At 33.5% G+C, this 22583-nt stretch overlaps 1 protein-coding gene across 1 annotated transcript in view; it reads left to right on the top strand.

Annotated features, from left to right (window-relative positions):
* The window catches only part of side-VII (sidestep VII), a 247951-nt gene that overhangs the window by 209414 nt on the left and 15954 nt on the right, over positions 1-22583 (top strand). Inside the window, exons 2-6 of the mRNA XM_068763149.1 lie at positions 1044-1176; positions 3746-3954; positions 13997-14107; positions 16377-16580; positions 19188-19339. Coding sequence (XP_068619250.1) covers positions 1044-1176; positions 3746-3954; positions 13997-14107; positions 16377-16580; positions 19188-19339 — 809 coding nt within the window. The remainder of the gene's footprint in view (positions 1-1043; positions 1177-3745; positions 3955-13996; positions 14108-16376; positions 16581-19187; positions 19340-22583) is intronic.

Genomic DNA, 22583 nt, shown 5'->3' with positions numbered 1-22583 from the left:
TAATAATAAATTTTCGCTGCAAAGAGTGGTTACATCAGATACCAAAAATAGGCGTCACGTCGATCATAAAGGAATTACTGACTTTAGCCCGGGTTCACTAGAATAGCGCTAAACTATTCCCTGCCTGTTGCAACTAAAAGGGCATCGAGCATCTTAATGCAAACCCGAGAAGGGCAGCAACATAAAGTGGTCTAGTGTTGCTGCGATACAACGAGGATGCCGGAGGAGGAACAGCTTCGGGAGGGATATGTCTTGATACAGTACTGAGTAGGTGACCCGGCGGCCCCTCCATAGATACCGAAGACGACCGCCGAGAGGAGAAGAGGGTTTAATAGGTAGAAGTTCCACATAACCCTGTCCTTTTCCCAGAGAGCAGGGTATCCTGTGTCAACATTGAATATTTCACTCCGATACCAAAAAAAGGTTAGTTAGTTGGTAAGTAATGCGGGAAGTCCCGATTAAGGATTATTTTTAGATCTGACTTACACTGTTGATCTAATAGTATTTAGTTTTCGCGAGTTAGAAGTGACATGATGCAGAGTGCGCTTGACTTAGACTTCTGAAGACTTGGTATAGGCTGCTGCATTCCACTGAGCTACTGTAACGGGAGACCACCATGCTTTAACAGTGAATCTTGGTTTATACCATAAAATAGAATTCTCGGCTTCATTTTATACACTTTATTTTCCACTGATCAGGTGATGATGGTCTGTAAAATACTCGATAAAAACCCATTTTGTAGTACTGCTACACATATGAATGATACCTGTTCTCTTGGAGTGTAGGTTTTGTCTTTAATTTCTTCTTTTTTATCTGTGTCAAACGATAGTGCGATTTAATCGACTACTAGCGCCATCTATCGGAGCCGTCTTAAATTACAACTTTCGGTTATATATGTATTTACATATATAAATTTTATGTAAATATGAGTGTATTGTATGTATTGTATGAATTTATTTATATATAAAATTTTATGTAAATAAAATGTATGAGTTTGTATATGTAATGACGTTAGTAATAATAGCTGTTTTATTTTTTTCCAGTGCCAATGACACAGATGGTCGCCGTCGCTGGGGAGCCAGTTTATTTGCCGTGCGACATCGCAACTCAAGACGAAGAAGACGCGGTGCTGCTGGTGTTATGGTACAGAGAAGATCTTGGAACGCCTATATATAGGTAGGTAATTTATAAAACAGTAGAACATATGCTTTAAAGCAAAAAGGTTAAAGAAAAGTATCTAAATTTCATAAATGTTACTACTACTATTACTATTTTAGCCACTGTCCAAAATTTTACGTCTAGGCATATGTGCCATGGAGCTATGACAATATACCTGAATGAAGTAACTAACTCAGTGTCTAGTAAATTCCTTTCACACGTCAAATTAGAGACCTATATGTAAGAAAAGTTTTTGATTGCAATTTTGTCGAAAAAAATTAAGCCAATGTCAACTATATTTTTTATTACATTTTATAATGGAATAAAATTAGAATTTAGTATGATATCTGATTCTCTGGCCTCTGATTATTATATACTATGCATAGTACTATGCATAGTATATAGTACTATACATAGTAGGTACGTAAATATTTAAAAATAACTGATTTTTTCATAGTACATGTAGAACGATAACACCTTATTTTTTAATTAGGATGTATATTCAACAGACTTTAGCTTCTGTATCTTTGTTTTTACAATCAAGTTTAATGTGTCCAAAAATTTATTTTGCTTACTTTATTGTATGTCAGTGTTTAAGTCTCAAACTATGTACTGACTTAAATGGAAAAGTATTTACATCTAAGTTGAAGTTAACTATCTATTATTTTTTTTAAAAATCTTGTTTGTTGTCTTGTTTTAACGACGCCCTAACAAAGTCCAGTTTTTAAAAAAAAATCTCGTTTACGGTTTGTGTGACCACTTCCGCATCCATACTCCATATAACCATTCTCAAGTTGTGGGCCAGTATATGTGCGGCAGTATTCGCCACATTGATGAATCTTGCGATGGCATCTTGTGTCTCGTCCGTGTAATAAACGCACTAGTTAGTGTGACGTGATATTGCTACCACTGAATGATGGAAACACCTCGTATTCCTATTTTACAAATTAAGAAGATCTCGTCGATTGTCCAATAAAAATTTTAATCTGATTATCTTACGCTTTCTTTCCCTGTTTATATTCATTGTTCAAATTCAATCTATGTGTTCGTCTTTATTGTCATAATGAAATCGATGACGTACGGTTTACATGCCAACCTATCTTCTGCTTTCCTCTGCCATATATGTTTCAAACGATCACATAATGTATCACGTATCAAGTATAGTACCTTTAACGAATTCTCAATATCAACCGATCAGATAGAGCAAGATCCCAAGCTAATCATGAATAAAGTAATTAAGGTTTAATGAATACGAAAATATAATAAAACATATCTTTAATTATATTAAAATAAAACTAGAAATATATTACAGCAAATAGTAAAATGTTCATTAAATCCTAAAATTGATTCAAAGCTGTGATAATGTAGCAAACTCTGGTCTCGAAACGGAGCTGATAGAAGGAAGATCGTGCATAGGAGAGAATGTGAAGAAAGATAGATATTGTGAAGGACACAAAGAAAATTTTATATAAGAGATCGTGAACAATGAAAGGAGAAAGTGAAATAAAAGTATAAAACGAAAAAAATATTTACCCGAGTTGTAATGTCCTTGTCCCACACATGGCAGGGAGAAGAAGAGGTCCAAAAAAGGGGGAACCAAAACAAAAAACTTCTACCAATCTGTTAACACCACACGTCACCGTCATCACCATTATCGTCATTATCATTTCATTTGCAGAACTTCTACTTCTGGATATAGATCTCTACCATATTTTTTTGACCTTCAAAACGTCGTCTGTCCAACTATGATCGAAGTTCTACCCTTCGTTTGCCAGTCCGTGGTTTTCACGCCTGAACATTATGACCCCAATGGTCATGTACTCTCTCAACCCGTAATAGTTTGCACAACAAATTGTTTATCTTAGAAGATTTAAGTCAAATATTAGAATGTGTTAGGTATGACAATAAGGTATTCATCTAGTTATTTCTCTATCATAAATTGAAGCGATAAACTATGATATCACAGGTACTCTCTATGCAATTACATACTAAATACACTCTAGATATAGGACACCTAGACTGACCCATTTATTATTTATGAAATTCTGGACTACGCTGTCAGCTTGATTAAAGATAAACAGATCCTTTACCAGTGACTTTAATAAAAAGACAACTTGGCTTCCACTATCTCTAGTGCATGTTAAGCATGATTTTACACATTTAATACTACTTATATGTTTGTTATATATTAATACTACTTATATGTTATATGTTTGTTATAGATGTAAATGTCTTCAAGCGGTGAATGTATAGCTAATTTCATTAATGGTTTCAAAAATAATTAATAAAGAAATGCGAATAAACAATTTTCAAAATTGTAATTACTACACATTAAAATTAATTGTTGTTGACTATCTATACCGGCAAAATTTGAAATGCCAGAAGTTGAAGAACTGTGTTATTTCAATATAAGAAATAAATGAATGTAACCAAACTTTAGGGCGATGACTTTATACAGGGTGATTAGATATAGGTGCAAAAGCTTTAATTTCTCGTTAAAGCATTGCCTTTATTACCAATCACCCTGTATATCTAGTTGTAACACAATGGGGTTTAACTAATATTTATGTTTAATTTATGTTAATAGTGTGGACGCTCGTGAAAGAGACTTCGGTGTAGCGGAACGGTGGTCGGACGAGAGCGTGTTCGCTTCAAGGGCATATTTCTTGCCAGAAAGGAGGCCGGCAGAGCTGGGAGTAGACCGCGTGAGAGCATCTGACCAGGGGATATATCGGTGTCGTGTGGATTTTAAACAGGCGCAAACGAGAAACTCGAGAGTAAACTTGACAGTTATAGGTAAGTCATTTATATACATATATATATATACATATATATGTACATAAATATAAATGTTGTTTTTTTTCTTTTTTACTTTCATCCTCTCTCTCATCCTTCACAATTTCTTTCTTTCTTAATAATCCCACAGACGCCCACTGGAAGGCAAAAGCATCGACCAAAGATATCTATAGGGGGATATATAATCACCACGCTTGGTACAGGGGTTGGTGATCGCAGTGAGGCATTTTAATACGCAGATGACGTTTCTGCCCTTTGTAAGCAGTGACCATCCTATATAACTAATGCACAGTGCAAAAAAACATTTATATATATATATGAAATTTATATATATATATATATATATATATATATATATATATACGGCCATGTACGGCTCCATCAGCAGATTGACAGGTTGAAGTGGCAGGGGCCACGAATAGCCTTTAGGGTTTTAAGGTTCTGTAACGGAGACCATGGAAGATCTACGCTCACAAGCATAGAGCGGGACGCTCACCGACAAGTTGAACAGACAACGTTTTTTGTCATCGAAAGACGCCGAATGCGAGCCACTTCCTATTGGTTTTTTTTTATGTTTATGGAAGAGGCTTATGTCTAGTTGTGGACATAAAGCTGAGATTATGACAATGAAAACCTTAATTACTTATTTAATTATTTCCAAAAAAAGTATTAAAAAATATTAGCTTTGTTATAAAAATTATAGACCTTGATATAAAGGCTACTTAATTAATGATTCTTAGAGGGATTAAACATAAAAATAACTTAGTGTTACAAGTTATAAAAATATTTTTTTTAATCCGCCACCGTTGTTTCATAGTATAGCGGCGTTGTTATGGATTATTGTCGTTGGGTTTAATGTCAATAACTTTATGGTTCAACCGGTACCCGCTAAGCGGATTTACTGTTCGGATCTAAGTCACAATATTTTTTTATTGCTTATGCTTAATAAAATTTCACTTTAGACTTACTTAAGTACTTCTAAGTGTAAATTAGTTGACATTTAGTTAACAAGAGGGAGATTCTTTTATATTAATGTAATTATTATTATCATCGTCTTCATCATATCAGCCATGGTGTCTCTGTTGTTGGACACAGGCGCATCCTATAGTTATTCAACAAGAACAGTATTAAACGTCATATATCCAGGGTCTTTCGACTATATCAATTAGTTCGTTTGTACATCTTTTAGGTGAACTTAGAAATGTTTTACTTTGGCCTCCGTTATCTTGAAAGAGAAAGGGACTTTGTTTTTCAATTTAACTATTTTTACAGTCATTTCTTATGTTTAATTCTCTTTTTAAACGAATCACATTTCTTTTGTTCTTTTCGTCTGTATATTACGATTTCTTTCGTACTTTTTTCATTCTTCTCCTCCAATTATACATCCTCTCACTCTTTTTTTCTTTATTCTACTATGTATTTTATTTTATTTTTCATTTATTTTTGTCATACTCCCTTACGTCATTATGTCCATTTGACTTAAGTTATGCCTACATTTAGTTCTTACTCAACTTTTTTAATTCTATTCTTAACCTTCTTGATTATTTTACTGCAAAATCTGAAAAATGCCGGGCGATGTTCGTCGTCGCTCAATACAAAGGCAAAGTTGCTAACCTCTATCCTTCTTTGTTTCGATTTCAAGATCCTTCCTTAGTTTTTTGAATGCAGGACAGCTAGTGGTCATGTGTACCACGCTCTGGTCGTCTCCTGGATCACAGAAGCACGAGGGACTCCGTCGTGCTTCTGTGATCCAGGGATCTTGTGATCCAGGGACCTTGTGATCCAGGGATCTTGTGATCCAGGGATCTTGTGATCCAGGGATCTTGTGATCCAGGGATCTTGTGATCCAGGGATCTTGTGATCCAGGGATCTTGTGATCCAGGGATCTTGTGATCCAGGGATCTTGTGATCCAGGGATCTTGTGATCCAGGGATCTTGTGATCCAGGGATCTTGTGATCCAGGGATCTTGTGATCCAGGATCTTGGGATTAAACCAATGAATTGAAATGAAATGAGAATCCCCCGTGCTCGTGTACATCTGGGCAGGTACCGTTGATCTCCATTTTTACTTGAAGGCTCCAGCGACTCAAGGCTCTCCGCACATCGTGCCCCGCCTATTACAACTTCAAGTTGGCGTTCCGCTGGTCTATGTTGGTTACTTTCGTTAATCTACCGACTTCCTTATTCTTTATTCGACTTCATAAGGAAATGCTACGAAAAAGCCCCACAATGACTGGTTGAAGGACTTAGAGGTTGCCAATTAAAAGGAAAGTGAGAGACCACTATTAGATATTAAAATCCATCAGTACTAGCACAAAGCACTTTGAAAATTTGTATAATTTGTCAATGATTAATTCAATTTAAAAGGTAAATATCTAATTATTTACCATGATTACCTTTAAAAACAATCGTCTGTGTATCCGTACGCAACATTATCCATGTTTGTGTTGTTTAAACTCCAAATTGGTTTCGTCAATTTTTGAAACAAATTGGATTCGGATGGGGCCTTTATAAAATTGTAATCTTTTCAATCCTATCTGACCTTTTTGTTAATATGATGCCAACCCTACCGTCCCTTTGTGCTTTTAAATTGGTTATTTTGTATTTAATGAACGTGATTTTAAAAATTTGGATCTTATTGGAGATTAAATGACTTTTGTAAATAAAGAAGTAAATTGATCTGCTTTAGAGTAATGAACTGTCGATTTTTTTATTATTTTAGTGTTTATACATTATCTTCACATACTAATAATATTATATTGCTGATTTACTATAAAAGTAGATAAATATGTATTAACTTGCATTTACGACACTTCATTTTATGACGCTTTACATTTTTCTGATAACATGCTTTAAAAATATTGACGTGCTCATGATGATGTTCAGCTCTCGGTGCTGCAGCATTATTGGAATTGAGTTCACAGACTCTATTTCCGCGAACTTCGACAACCGATCTGGCGCTGCCCGTATCCTGGGACTTCCAACAAAAGTAACGGCATTGATGCTTTGCAGAAAAAAGGAATTTGTTGTTATGATTCTCGCTCCTACCTTTCAGTGCATTTTTATGCGCATTTCGAAAACATTATCAAGTCCGATATACATAGCTTTCTTTATTGATAAAAAATATTACTTAAAATCTGTAACAGCATTAGTTGCAACGAGCATTTGCTAATAAGCATATGACGCATATGCAAGTCACGATAGTGAAACACACGGCCGATGCGAATTAGATTATGTAGATGTGCATGCACAAAAGACAGAGTCTTGGACGCTGTACAAAGACCGGCCCATTATAATGCGCTTGCTGCCGCCGCAAGTTGCCAGGATGTTATCAAATCATGACACGTTCTTGTTCAACACATCCCGTTTGCTATGTCAACGAGACTAAATCTGTTTTAATAATTCCTTTAGTCCTGATTCATAGACTATCGAAGCAACTGTGGTTTATACATTATATTCCTTATAAGTTATATTCAGATTTTTTTATTTAGATAAAGATAAAAGTATATTATAAACACAATCATTTAAAAGTCCACAACCAATATTTACTACCAGTGTTGATTTACGACATTTAAACATGGTATGTATTGAAATGTAAGAATAAAATAAAGATTAGAAATAAAATTGTACCTAGCCACCTAAGAGTAAAAAAGATGAAGAAAGGAAGGCGATGAAAGCAAGAAGGAATGAAAGAACAAAAAAAATTGCAAGATACTGTGAAGGGTAAAAGGAAAGAATAAAATAAATTGAGAAGAATTAAAGTGAGTGTAGAATAAAGATAAAACCATGAAAAAATTATTTGTAAATAAAGTCCCTGTCCCAAACAAAACAGGGGTACGAGAGGCTCCCAATAGCGAGCGCCATAAAAAAAAAAACATGGTATCTATAGGCCTCATAGGGAAACACATTTAATAAGCTATAAAGAAGGCTACGCTCGAATAAAAAATGCGGAGATACTTAAAAAAACGAAATACCGACATGACTCAGTGTATTACTAAATTGTAATTGTCATGGGCAGGCCACAATGTGCGCAGAGCACTAACCTTATACTTCTGTTGTGAATATCGTAGAAATACCAGCGCATCATAGCTCCAACAAGGTAGACATTACCATCTTATTCCTAATTTATTGATTATAACGTCCTCAAAGTTCCTAACTGCTACATTATACCAACGAGGACAATACACCTGCCCGAAGGTAGGTACCTCTTTACTGTAGATCAAGCATTGACCGTCTCCGGCAGAAATAGTCATTGAACTGAGTGCCTTTACGCCACTCCTTAACCTGACTCTTCAAGCAGGTGATGGAGTTGAAAGGCACACTCACTGCCCATACATCACCAAGAACGCACATACGATTCAATCCTCGCTCGGTACGCCAGATAAACTGGCATATTATCCAGATATTGTAGCGCAGTTTTTAGCTTACTTACATCTCCATTCAAGACGGGATGTAGCCTAAACAACACCCGGCTGTGGTTGGTATTATCTAGCATATATCTTTTGCTGAGCAGGCAAGCACTTGAGCTGTTACGTTCGCATGACCAGTGACATGACAACCCACTCCGCATGACGCTGGGCGCCCGCCCACAATCCTAGCCAGGCCCACTAACATGACCAGCATAGGGGAACCGTTTCTATTTTTTATAAAGTAATACTTAAACATGTTACAAAAAAACAAGTAAAACAGTGTAATAGAGTAAGCATAAAATTGTAAATAAAAATTTGAAGTAATGTAAACAAAATTGTATAATATCGAAATAAGTAGGCGATGCATGAACGAGAATTAGAATGAAAGTGAAAGATATAATGAATTGTGTAAATAAAGAATGGAACGATAGATTATGTGAAGAATGACAAACGAGAATGAAAATAAAAAAAGAGTTGAAAAAAAATTAATAACGCATAAAAGGACCCAGTCTTTCCCAAAGATAGAGGTACGTAAAGCCCCAAATAGCGGAGGCTATTGAAAAAAAAAACATGTCCGACGTCTTTTGTTAACTACATCGCCACTGCAAATCCGACACCAGTATCACCAATGACCAGTACCAACCGCCCACGTAGTAGGCAGACAATTAGTCCCCGTGTTACTCTAGTCCAGAGTTCCCCAAACTTTTTTGTGTCGTAGACCCCTTGCCATGTTTTTCCGTGTTGGGTAGACCCGCTACTTACCTTATATTGATTTTTTGTAAATTTCTAACTGTAGTGAAGTTTAGTATTAAAAACCTACGTTTAGTATTAAAAACATGTTAATTTATACAATTATTAAGTTTTTACAAGTTCAAAATGTATTGCGACCACAAAACGAATACTAACAGCCTACAACTTACACAATTTTAAAAACATATATAATAAATTTTAACTTCATAGGTACTTTTATAAATAATGTAAATGTTTTGATATTATAAGATAGTATGATGTAAGTAAATAGGTACTATCAGTGTATGTGTTGAGATCCACTATCGTGGGACCCCCATTTTCATTTCATGGACCCCCAATTTTTTTTTCGACCCCTTGCAGATTGTCATAGACCTCTAGGGGTCGATATAGACCACTTTGAATCACTGCTCTAGTCCAAACAACCGGACCCGTATCCCCATTCCGAAGGTAGTCGAAAGAGAAAGTATGCAGTCCGTGTAAAACGTATCCTTTAGAAAATCAACAAAGTAGGCATAAGCCTATTTTAATTTATTATTTTAAAATATTTTCAAAGTGATCTAGAGCGATATTTGCTTTCTCATTATTTCGCACGGGCAAAATCAATGTTTATTAGATTTCCGGCTATAATGCAACGGAAGGGACTCTCCCTGGAGTATGCTCCCCGTATTAGTTAACACATAGCATCCTACTTAAGTTCGTTTGGACCCCTGTGTGATGTTTAAGTAGAAACTTTAATGTCTAATTAATACGGAAATGAAGGTCTGTTTAAACTTTAAATTTGCATTAAAATTGAACGAACTAAATAACTCTTACGAAAATATACAAAAGGTTTTAGAAGGGCTTTAAAATTATTCCCCAGAGGCCTTACGAAAGGACATCATTCATATAGGAATATAAAATTTAATGGAGACATAATATTATGATATTTAATTCCAAATTTAATGTGTAAGTGGACGATGTTAATTTATAATTTTATATCTATATTTAAACTGTATAATAAAAGGGACTATTTACAATAAAGTATATGGTTACCTTTATATTAAACAGTGATTTTTCGAAGAATGAAAAATTAATACTAAAAATGTTTTCAAAATAAAGTTTAGTTTAATTAATTATTCATAAATTTGTTTATATGCATTAATAGAAAATGAATTATTTAACTGTAAATAAATTTACTTTTAAATATTTGCAAATTATACGGTAGGATTTTTATAAAACTAAGAATTTATTTCTGGCCTTTAACCAGTGTGTTACCGGGAATAACTTACAGATTCGATACGTGATCTTATAAAAAGCCTACAAGTTTCCCAGAGAGCAATAGAGAGACCCAGAGAGAATGCTTCCTCAGCTACTGCAGGAAAGTGGTAATAAATGCAATAAGTAAAAATAAAACGAACACTTTGAACAATAAATAATGTTGCAAAATAAAATAAATTACTAGAATTAAAAAGTCCCTGTCCCACACGAGATAGAGGAACGAGAGGTCCCCAACAGCGGGGACCATTTAATAAAAAAAAATAGAGAGACCCATGTTCAGGTTTTAGCTGCGAGCTCATATTCAAAATTCGGAGATCCATAAAAGAACTAAGGTCACACGCGTAGTTCTAAGTATTGCATGTCTAAAGTGACAGTAGGGTACATCGGTCGTGCAACTGATAGCATTTGGGTCTGAAAGGTTCTTGTGTGCACCGATTATACAATTAAAGTCACCGGAAGTTGAATGTGGGCAGCGCAAGGCTGATCATCGTGGCTATCTTTGAGGTAGATCTTTACCTCACTGAGGGCACCTATCAGCTGAAAATACGAAGAAAAAGTATAATTTTAGGTTTGCCTTTATTAACTATTAGTAACCTAGTTATGTAAGAAAAACATTTTATCGACAAAAATGTACATAAAAACTTAATTTAGATTATCTCTTATTAAACAACTTGGTATATATATTTTTTTTAATTTCAATAAAACAGTAACTTTAACCGAATTATATAAAATGTTTATAACGGTTTTTATATAAAAAAGTTTTTTTTATTAGCACGAGACATCATTTAAAATGTACGGGCAACAAACAATTGTGTAAATAATACATATTCTTATAGAAATTAACACTTTGCCGTCTGCACGATACGTAAAACTTGACTTATCGCCGCACGCGATGTAGTGGCAACTTTCAAGTTTTGCTCAGAAGGCAGGTACATGGTATTTTATCTACAAATCGCACACTTTCAATGAAAAGCGTGAAATTACCACTGTAGTTTCGAGATATTATATTATTTTATTTACTTACATATGTAAAATTCTAGTATGTATTTATCGACGATTTGTATTATAATTTCTGTCCAATTTTTGTAAGAGAGTTGAAGCAATATTCTAAAAATAATATCACCTTGTTTTAAATAACACTGTAATAATCAAAATAACACTGAAGTTTTAAAAAAATATTAGTAAAGTGTTATTAAAAATAAGACGATGCAAGTGATCTGTATATATATATATATATATATATATATATATATATATATATGTGTATATATATATATATATATATATATAATATGTATCAAAGAATGTGGCTAAGAAAGAAAGTCGATGCATATGAGGATTGAATGAGAGAAAGAGAACAAGTATGTGATGATATGAATATAGCAATAGAAGTTGAGAAGGATGAGAGAGGATAACGAAAATAAAATAGTAGTAACAATGAAAAATTATTGCCAAATAAAATCCCTGTGCCAAATGCGATGGGGGAACGAGAGGCCTTCCAATAACGGGCCATAAAAAATAATAAAATAAATAAAATAAAAAAATATTTTTTTATTTCTCTGTTATTTGGTAATCAGATGCATTGTATATATAACACAACATATTAATTTATACACAAACTATTTTTCGTCATAATTTTCTGCCTTGCATCTGACACTATCAGACTTGGTGCCGTATTTCAGTTTCGACATTGCTTACGGTTAAGGCTATTTTCCTGCTTTGTGAATATAAAAATGGAAAAGAAACTTAAATAAAACTCTTTAAGGATAAACTACTTTATGTAACTATGTATGTAGAACTATGTATTATTTATTCTTATATTTGTAAAAACATTTAAATGGCCATTCTTATATTCATATTAACTCGGTCTACTTCATCTTTTAATCCGATAGAGGCTTATTGCTAATCATATGCTTCCCTCAAAGATTGCCATTTTGACCGGTCTTTGACCGGGATTTCCCGTGATCTCAACTATGTCGTCGGTCCATCTAGTGGGGGCGTAACCACGCCACGTCTGCCGACTTATGGTGTCTGTCTGTCTGTCTGTTTCTCTCAAGAATCTATATTCCCCTAGTATCATTTAATGTAGCTTTAATGTAGTTTTACGAAAATATTTAGAAAATGAATAAATCGTTTATTTATTCATTTTCTTTATTTATTAATTTGTGGCATATTAAATTATAAAATTGGTGATATCCCAGCACAAGAGGATTGAGGCTTGCGATTGTAGGTCGCGGGATTGATTCCCGGTGTACTTACTATCTTATATAATTCACACAATGTGCAATAATTATATAGGATTGCCACCGCTTATAAACAAGTTTCTATAGGATTGACACCAGCGTTCTCTATTTACTATAATACCACACTCCCATCGCCAACACACCTGATATATCCCATAAATATTTTCGGGAGAGGCCTACGTAACAAGCGTTTATGGCCTGAAACATGAAATTTTAATGTAGCTTTTAATATAAAAAAAAACTGTTTGCAAAATCGATCTAGATTTAATATATATTACAAAAACGTTTGCAAATTTGCTATAGTTTTTTGTCAAATTTAAAAAGCAGTTAGTATATTTTTGCTGGTATGGTTTTTATAAAGATCATGCCACAGCACACGGATGCGTTTAAAATTAAACTACAATAAATTGTTACAAAACGTGTCAAAAGTGTAAACAAATATATGAATATGTGAGCAATATGTCACTCTTTGAGAAATAATATATACTTCTTACTGTGTACAATTTGTATTTATTACTTGTTTATGTTTAACAGTTTTTATATGTTCCACGTTGTTGCATGAACATCTGTCATTTCTCCTTTCTTTCAGTTATCACACCTCGTTCCTGACTTAACTAAATGTTGCCGCTAATATTAAACAATATTTACTCGAGTATGTGGCGAATAGCCATTCGTTAATTATTAATCATGTTTCCCTTTGCTAGGCTAGACTTGAAAAAGGGTACTTGCTTTCATTAATTTTTTTGTCAATTTGCTTCTTCTTACTATAGACGGTCTTACGATAAACCGAAATTGGGTAATAATTCAGAAATTTCAATAATTCGAAATACCTATAATTCGTATTGAAACTAAATTTCACATTTCGCTATAAATTTCAAGTGTTTAAAAATTTATCAAATTTATATTGCCGCTTGACATCTGTTTCATGATTAAAAAAATTATTAATTTAACATTTAATCAATAATCCATAAATAAAGTCGTAGCAGTCAACGTCTTTTATGCGGTAATATATCATAATCACCACGCTTGGCAGAGCGATCGCAGTGTGGTATTATGGTACGCAGAGGACGCTGATGATGATGCTGTCCATCCTCAGGAAACTTGCTTGTGAACAGTGGCAAACACGTATAATTTATGTAAGTTTGGATTATATAAGATTGTACCCCGGGAATCAAACCCACGTCCTTTACCACTACTCTTGGTTTAAATATGGCGGTTACTATGAAAAATGCTTTTTTTTTCATTTCATTTTAATGGAATATCGACAGGCAGCTTCATGCAGAACAGAGTGTCCAGTCAGCTAGTTTTCAGTAAAAAATGACGATAAACTAAAGGGAATATGTGTTAATATATCTGTATTAAAATAGCCTATTCTTTTAACAGTTCCACCGAGCAAGATGGTGATAATAGACGACAAAGGAGACGTCAAGCAAGCTATAGTTGGTCCATACGTGGAAGGTGACATTTTCACATTAAAATGCGACGTTTCTGGAGGTGAGTAAATATAAACATAATGCCTTTATTGTTATGTTAGTTATTTATGTAGTGTTTAATAATTATGTTTTATTTGTTCAAAAGGATAGTTCGCAATTAAAGTCCTCACTAGAAGTCAAAAGTGAGATCCTTCAAGATCACTTATCTTAAAGGATCAATTCAAAATACATCTGCAATGCACCGAAGTAAATTTGATTGAATTCAAAAGTCACCTAGTATATATATATATATATATATATATATATATATATATATATATATTAGTATATATATATATGTGTGTATATATATGCTACATACATATGTATATGTATGATTTGTCCATATGTACACGTTAACTACCCGTTATTTATACTTCTATTGTTTCCAAGCTATGTATGTATGTAAGTATGGAAGAAATTGCATCGTGTGAGAAAACCACCCATTTAACTTTTTGGTTTATTATTATGCAATTATGTATATTTTTTCTAGCGTGTACAATAAAGAATATTAACATAACATGTAATGTGTGATAGATATATGAACTTACAAAAGCTAGCATATTTCGAAATCGGTGTGCTAACAAAAATGTCCATTGTTAATAAATATTTACGTTTATTGAAATAAATTTAATAACAAACCTGGATAATCCTCTACCCTTTCCTGAATATCCCATAAATAATGGTTTTGCCGTAATTAAAATTTACATACCATGTGATAAGATTTTAAAAACCTTCGTTTATTTTTTTAAATTGGGACAAAACACTTGATTTGACTATTTATTTATAATTATTTTATAATAATTTTGATTAAAGATAGCCCAATAAACTATTACTTTTATATATATAAATAAATGTTTCTCTGTATGTCCTTTATAGCATCGTAAACTGTGTATTCACATGACGATCTTCAGCAAAGTTGTTGTGCATGGACCCACGCAGGTTTCTAAGTATGGTATATCCAATTTTCAACAGATGGCGTTACTACAACTGCCGTGACAGTTTCCGATTTGTCTCTTTTTTCAAATTTATTGTAGTTAGTGGCGTAGCATAGTGCGTACGATATAGTTCTATGAATTAAAATATTATAATTAAATATTAGTGTATCGTATCTCTTAATATTTTACTCTGCTACAACTTACAAAGTGTGAAAACAGAAGAGTGAATTCTTCTAATATAAGCTTAAAAATAAATGTTACCAGAATAAAGTATTAAATTTTCAAATTTAATTTTTCATTTTAATGTTGAAATTAATTGAAAATTAGAGTATTTAAAAATAGAATAATCTGTGTAAAGATAAATTCAATGAACGTTAAACAAACAAGAGCGAGGATCCACGGTCCATTTTTACCGATTCCGGTCAGGCGTGGGAGTATTAATTAAAAGTCGACATGTCTGCAGTGCGAGGAATTTATTACAGACCCTAAATCATATTAGGTTAGGTTTGTACGGCGCGAACGAATGGGATATCCGGTGTCGAAGCGGCGACCGTTAACCATTACGAAGGTGTTTAAAATTATTGGAATGGACCCAAAATTTCTAATACGATGTTCGCCCGGCGTAACATTTTGACCCTAATTGAAGAGAAATGTAGGCCCATATACGCGGGAGCGAGTCATTAATCACGGCTTTGAATTCCGTACTCTTGGGTATTTAAGATAAATTTAAATTTCAATCTCTCTCGGTATACTTTTTTACTTGTTAACAAATTCTCAGCAATTTTATACTACATTTATTATATTAAGTAAGAAAAGGACCAATATTAAGCCACTTCCGCACATGCAGTGGTAGTCGTGCAACAAAGTGCACCGCGCGCCAGCCCGCTAATAAATGCGCATGCGGCAAACAATGCGAATTACACAACTACCACCGTAAAATCACTGAACACGTGTTCACCCCTCCACGGGGCATCTTCAGAAGTTATGTTACACCGATTAGTGCCACAGACACAAATGACAACACAGAGTCAAATCATCTTATCTACAATACAATACATCTTATCTATAGTACAATAGTACATTGTTGCATCTATGAGATATGATAATTTGCTATAAAACTATTTCATAGAGTCATTGCTTAAGATATATATAGTAATTACTATTTCAAATTAAACTTCAAATTTATAAATAAGCACGAAGCATTTAATAATGAAGTCACGTATTAATAGTGATATAGCCCAGGTGCGGATGCAGGTCGAGAAAGAACAGAACCTTGCAGCAATCTTTAGTAAAGGCATTTAACTTTCAATGGTTATATAATTTAGGTTTTCTTTTATTTTAATGTTAAATCAGGTCGTCCAAGGCCATGGGTGAAATGGTTTCGAGATGAAGTAGAAGTCGACACGCCTTCCACACCTCTGCAGGGGAACTCAGTACGCGGTGTCATCCACGTGGGTCCTCTGACGAGGGCGGACGTGAGGGCGGCACTCACATGCAGAGCTTCGAATCATTTGCGAGCACATCCCATTGAAACAACACTCACATTGGACATGAACTGTAAGTTGCTTTGAAAATTTTGCATAGTCATTGAGTTCCTCATGTGATTTATTTATATATATAGAATTAATGATAGAACTATAACTGTGGTTAGACGGTCGGTAAAACTTAAGTATCTATAGTGAAGACTCTGAACTGGTAAGAAGGCTTTCTTGTTAAGGTCGTCCAAGTTAGATGCAGATAACTTGTCATATTGTAAATCTATAGGGGAGGCTCATGTTGAGCAGCGGTTAGCTGAAATCATGAAGGTTATGATGATAGCATTACCGTTAAAGCCTGCGGTCCATGAAGACCACAAGGGGAGGACATCTTAAGTGCTACCATGAACAATATTGTAAAAGGAAAATAATACGAAACAAGTAAGAGAAAGAAAGACTCGCTTTTTAGATTACACTCTGTTTTTTTCTCGATAACAGATAATTTTATTCCGAGAATGATATTATAAGTCTAATGGAAGAAGTATAAAATTTCCATTAATTCGTTAAGAAAACATATAACTTCATTTTTTATTTATTTTGGCCCAAAAATGTATAATTTATTTTAGCTATTTTAATATACATAATATGATGTAACTAGTGACACCATAAAGTAATATTGCTACCTTATGAATGAGTGGATATTAAAAATAATTTTTAAATCTTAACGCAAAAAGTCATGAATTTGAAGGATGATATAAGAGTGAATAGAAGGGATTGTGATGGACGAGAGATAAAGTTAATAAAACAATTTATGAAAAAAAAATATTTTAAATTAAGTTACTGTCATAGAATAAGACAGGGGTTACTAGAGGTCCCACAAAGGGCGCCAAAAAAACAGTTAAGGTCGTGAAAAGTCGCTAGATGTAGACGTAAGATCGGTAATCCTGGCGATTTTGAACGGAGGCCTGAGCCCAGCAATGGGCGTCTTTCGGCTTAAAACAAGAAGATATAAAAGTTAACAATATAGATATGTGTTATGTGTGTTAAAATGTCTGTTTATCATAAAAAAAACCGTCAAAGCTTTTTCACCTACTTTTCATCACTCTGTATATAGTGATGGCTGAAATATTTGTTTTCTATAGAAATATAACAGGCCAATAATTTCTGGCAGTATTATGTGTGATAGATATTAAACAAAAATTAATTTTAATATATAGTATTTCGAAATTCGAAAACCAACTTTTACTTACTGTGTTATGATTAGATTATTATCTATGAAAACATTGTTTTTTGGATGGTGTAAGTAATACACCAATTAACAGCAAAGAAACTTTAAATTCATTCCCTTTTAAGCTTTTACATACAAAAATAATCACCCTGTATATCTTAATCGCCAACCGACTAAAGTTCGAAATTTTGACGGTTTTACAGAGTTTTCATTTTGAATATTACATCTCACTCAAGATATTTTGCTTAATCAATTAAGGTTTGTTAATACAACGTGCGAGTCTCCGGTAGACCAGGCTTTAAATATAAGCCACTGATAAACACGGATTACTCATTGCTCATTTTCATTTTTGAATTATTAATTACTTTTGCGAATGAATTTCTTGCGACCGAACGATGCTATAAAGCGCAATCCATATCTAAATGTAAATTGGTTTACCTTTGTACGAACTATTAGATACATATGACGCCATTTTGTTATTCAGAGTGTATTCCTAATACTCTTGTACAATACAAAACAGGCAGCTTTTATGTAATCGTGTAACTTCAAAGTAATTACTACTGTAGTCTAGCTGTTGACTTTAATGAAGAAAACTACTCAATGACCACTAATAATACAATAGTATGTAATAGTATATGTTCTAGGTACTCAGGGTCGAATTAGAAAAAGGATAGAGTGAAACCAAGTGCGGGACAGCCTTTTTTAGCAGATAGATGCCTTTTGAAAGACATAGGCCTCTACCAAACCTAGCCATGATGATCAGCCTTGCATTGCCAGCATTTAACTACTTCTCGCGATCTTAAATATGTCACTGGTCTACCTAGTGGGGAGCGTATCAACGCCGTGTCTATCGATTCGTAGCACCATTCGAGAATCTTTCGTCTCAAACCGCCATCAGTTGCAGCGATGTGGCCCCACACTGCCATTTTAGACAAGCAATTCTTCGAGCTAGATCTCATTTCTGATTCAAACTCCTTGGTGACTTTGAGCTTTCTTATAAGGCCTATCGTAAGCGATCTTAGCGACGTGAGCCTTAGCATTAGGGAAAAACGTATTCAAAATTCAAGAATTAAATATATATTTTTAAAGAAAAAGCAAATGATAATTGAACAACATGGAAGGAGTTCCATAGAATATATGCAAGTTAAAGCAATAAGAATGTAATAAAATATGATGGAAGGAAGAAGACAGAATGTCAGATATGTGATGAACGAAAGAAGAAAAATAAATAAAATCATATTGTCCCAAAATATGAAAGTGGAACAACGCAAAGATTAAAAAAAAGAACAAAAATATCATCCCAAAAAAATTGTGCAGACTAACTAAAATATGTTAGTTAAAATAATAACATCTCTACATTATTCTCCATCTATTAGCTTAAAGCATCATTAACTTGATATACATGTGTTAGAGTAAAATAAGTAAAAGAAGTTTCAAATTTAATCAATACTTTTCTTACAGTTCCTCCCTTAACAGTTCACATTTTGGGTTCAAATCAACCTTTGTCTGCAAGTAGAAGATACGATCTTCTATGTCAAAGTTCTGGTTCTCGACCGCCAGCGTCTATTACGTGGTGGAAGAATGGTCACAGGATTAACAACGCAAAGGAAACTGTGAGTATCACATTTATTACTAATACGTATTATTTAATACTTGTGTCTTATTTAATTATTTATTTCCACCAGCAATATACATAAGTAAAAATTATATTACAAGTTAACGCATAAGTAATGGTTCTGTTATGTGTTACTTTATAGAATTTCCAAAAGATCAAAGAAAATCATATAAAAAATTGATTTAAAAAGATTCAAGAGAAATTGATCTCACGCAAGAGGAAACAACTGACTTTACGACTTTATACATCAAAAGAGATATAAAATTTTATAGCATGAATAAAAATTTAATTATTAACTCTTTATACGGGATGATCGGTTATAGGTGAAAAAAAGAGAATTAAATTTGTCATCACGTTATGGCGATTTACAATCATCCTATATTGAGAGATCAGTCCGATTTTTTTTTTCTCTCAGATTTGTCAGGCAGATGGTAAACGATATTTAATTTTAATATGAAGCTATTCGAATTTTGAAAATGCTTTTTCTTTCTTTATTATCATAACGTTATTTATAGCTTTTTTACAGTTATTAGTTAAGCCATGGGTATGCAACCTTTTTAATCAACGAGAATTGAATTTTAAAATTACATAATAGGCCACGTATAAATTAACACTAAATAATATTTTACAAAACTTTATTCACTATAAATATATTTTGTAAAATATTGTTAAAATAAAAATTATAAAATCGTAATAAAAGTCAAGATTTCATATATAAATTTTAATGAGAATATATGACACTTTTTTCGACAGAAACTAATCGACATCTGTCGGAATTGATGAGGTAACAAGTCCTTCGCAGCTTTCTAATCGTGTGTAAAACAGCCTTGATCGGTGGTCGTTTTTAATTGATTTCATGGTTGAAAATATTTTTTTGTCAAAAGCGGAAATTTCTCAGAGCTGATACAACAACAACAATCCATAAAAAATTTCGATGTGTACAGACTCACATATTTAAATTCATTTTTTAAACCGCAACATCGTATGAGTAAATCGTCACAAAAAAAAATTCCACTTTAACAATATATCGGCGGGAGAGAGACGATATAATAAATTCAATCTCAGAATTGCTTGGCGGGTCGCATAAATATTTTTAATAGGCCGCAAGTGGGTTGCGGGCTTCGTATTGTTCATCCCTGAATTAAGCTATGTAATCAACTTTTCAATTCTCTCACATCCATAACCTATATATAACCATATATATCCTATTAGTGAAAATTTTGATATATTTAAGATTAGATGAATATTTTAAATTTTACTAAAGAATATCGAAAGTGTCTAAAATGACTACAGTATAAAGATTATATCGTAAACATGGGATATACCAACTTTTGGGAGGCTTTAGACAGATAAATTTTCATGTCTCCAATTAAGAGAATTTAATCGAATTCACAACAAAGACAAAGCTAATCTGATGTCAACCGATCGCAGCTTCCTTAATTAGTATTACCATAAGAAACAACGTCGCGAACTCTACTTAAAATAAGGGCACGTAAAAGTAATAAATGTAGATTGAATGGGGCAGCTAGTGCTCGAGGCATACTCAAATCGGTCGTAAGGGAGAGCCGTTCAGAGAGTTTCAGTTGATAATGTTTGTTGTTACAAGTGGCGGGTGTAGCTTGAAATATTAAGGCGGAAGCCTGTCAGAAATTAGAATATAAAACGGACTATTATAATAATTATCAATCCTAATTAATTTTTTTCTATATTTTAGGTCTAAAATAGCAAAAGAGTATGTATAAAAAAACTAATTTCATTTACATTGTTGAGATAGTCAAACAGTATTATTCAGTATTAAACAGTATTATACAGTATTATACAGTATACCCCGGGACGGGCTATCGAAAAATAGCACGGCGCGAGGGAAGACCGCGTGGCGATCCCTGACCGGGAGATACCGCGGTCCCCCGTTTAGCGCAGAGGGCGACCACCGGGGGGGGGGGGGGCTTAGTGGGTAGGAATCCCACATACCCCTGTCCTCCCCCCAGAGGCAGGGTATCTTGAATACCGGAAGATTTCCCCCACCAAAACAAAAAAAAAAGTCAAACAGTATTTTAAGTTTTATCTAAACTACTATAGATCCGCGAGGTCTGATCTATATTGCATATCCTCTAAAGAAAAAATAAAAAAAATATTGCACATTGGAACTTTTAACACAGCCCTTATTATATCTAATGGATTCAGACTTTATTTTGCAGAAGTCCATCCTAAGTAAGAAAAGGACCAATATATAGCTACTTCCACTAATGCAGTAGTAGTCGTGCAATAAAGTACACCACCCGCCAGCCCGCTCATAATTGCACATGCGGCAAAACAATGCGAATTACACAACTACCACCGTTAAATCACTCAACACGTGTTCCACCCCTCCACGGGGCATCCTCAGGAGTAATGTTACACCGATTAGTGCCAAACACAGAGTGTCAGAGTCACTACTACTGCATTGGCGGAAGTAGCTATATAATGGTCCTTTTCTTATAGCTCTTATTAATTGTCAACTTGTTTTAATCAAGTAAATACATAGAAACGTTTTATCACATTTTCTCTAAAAATCTACTAGATGGCGCTAGCCAGTAAGCGTCTTAGACATAGTGCTGATTTACCGACGTGTTGTTGTCTTTAAAACTGAGTGGTTTTTGTGTAACACGTGTTCCAAAATATAAATCATTACAAAAATAGTGTTCGTCTGTCTTCCCGGACCTTGAAGAGCAGCCTACCATTGTCTGCAAATCTTTTTCATTTTTAACTCAATTATGTCGCACGGTGTTGATATTTATAGAGAAGAAATAGGAAACTCCACAACGTATATTTTAATAAAGTTTAACAATAGATATTTATACATATACACTTACAGATATAAGCGAAATGAAATCAAAATAATCGAGCGACATCATCGCCAATGTTTCTAGTCATTTAAATATTTGTTTATTGAATAATAAGCTTATTTCGTAAATGGTACTCCAACCGTTTACTACAAATAAATTACAAATTACAGATTTTTATAGTCGAAACTTTACAGCCAGTTTTTCACGATGCCTTATAAATATATTATTGACTTCCAATTTTTTTTAGTTTATTATGTTTATAATGAACTTATAAAATGTTTTCATAAATATACCGTAATGTTTAGCATTTGTTAAAATAACTATTATATTTAATTTCCATGGGCAAATAATTGACGAAAACGCAGTTGTATGTGAGAATTAAATTTTAAAACTACCACAATATATAAAAATTGTAAA

This window comes from Battus philenor, unplaced genomic scaffold (genome assembly GCF_028537555.1).
Source record: "Battus philenor isolate CCGP_79_NKW_IND1 unplaced genomic scaffold, ilBatPhil1.0.hap1 SCAF_17, whole genome shotgun sequence".
NCBI lineage: Eukaryota > Metazoa > Arthropoda > Insecta > Lepidoptera > Papilionidae > Battus > Battus philenor.
Note: the sequence above shows the minus strand (reverse complement) of the source record. Positions and strands in the feature narration are given on the sequence as shown.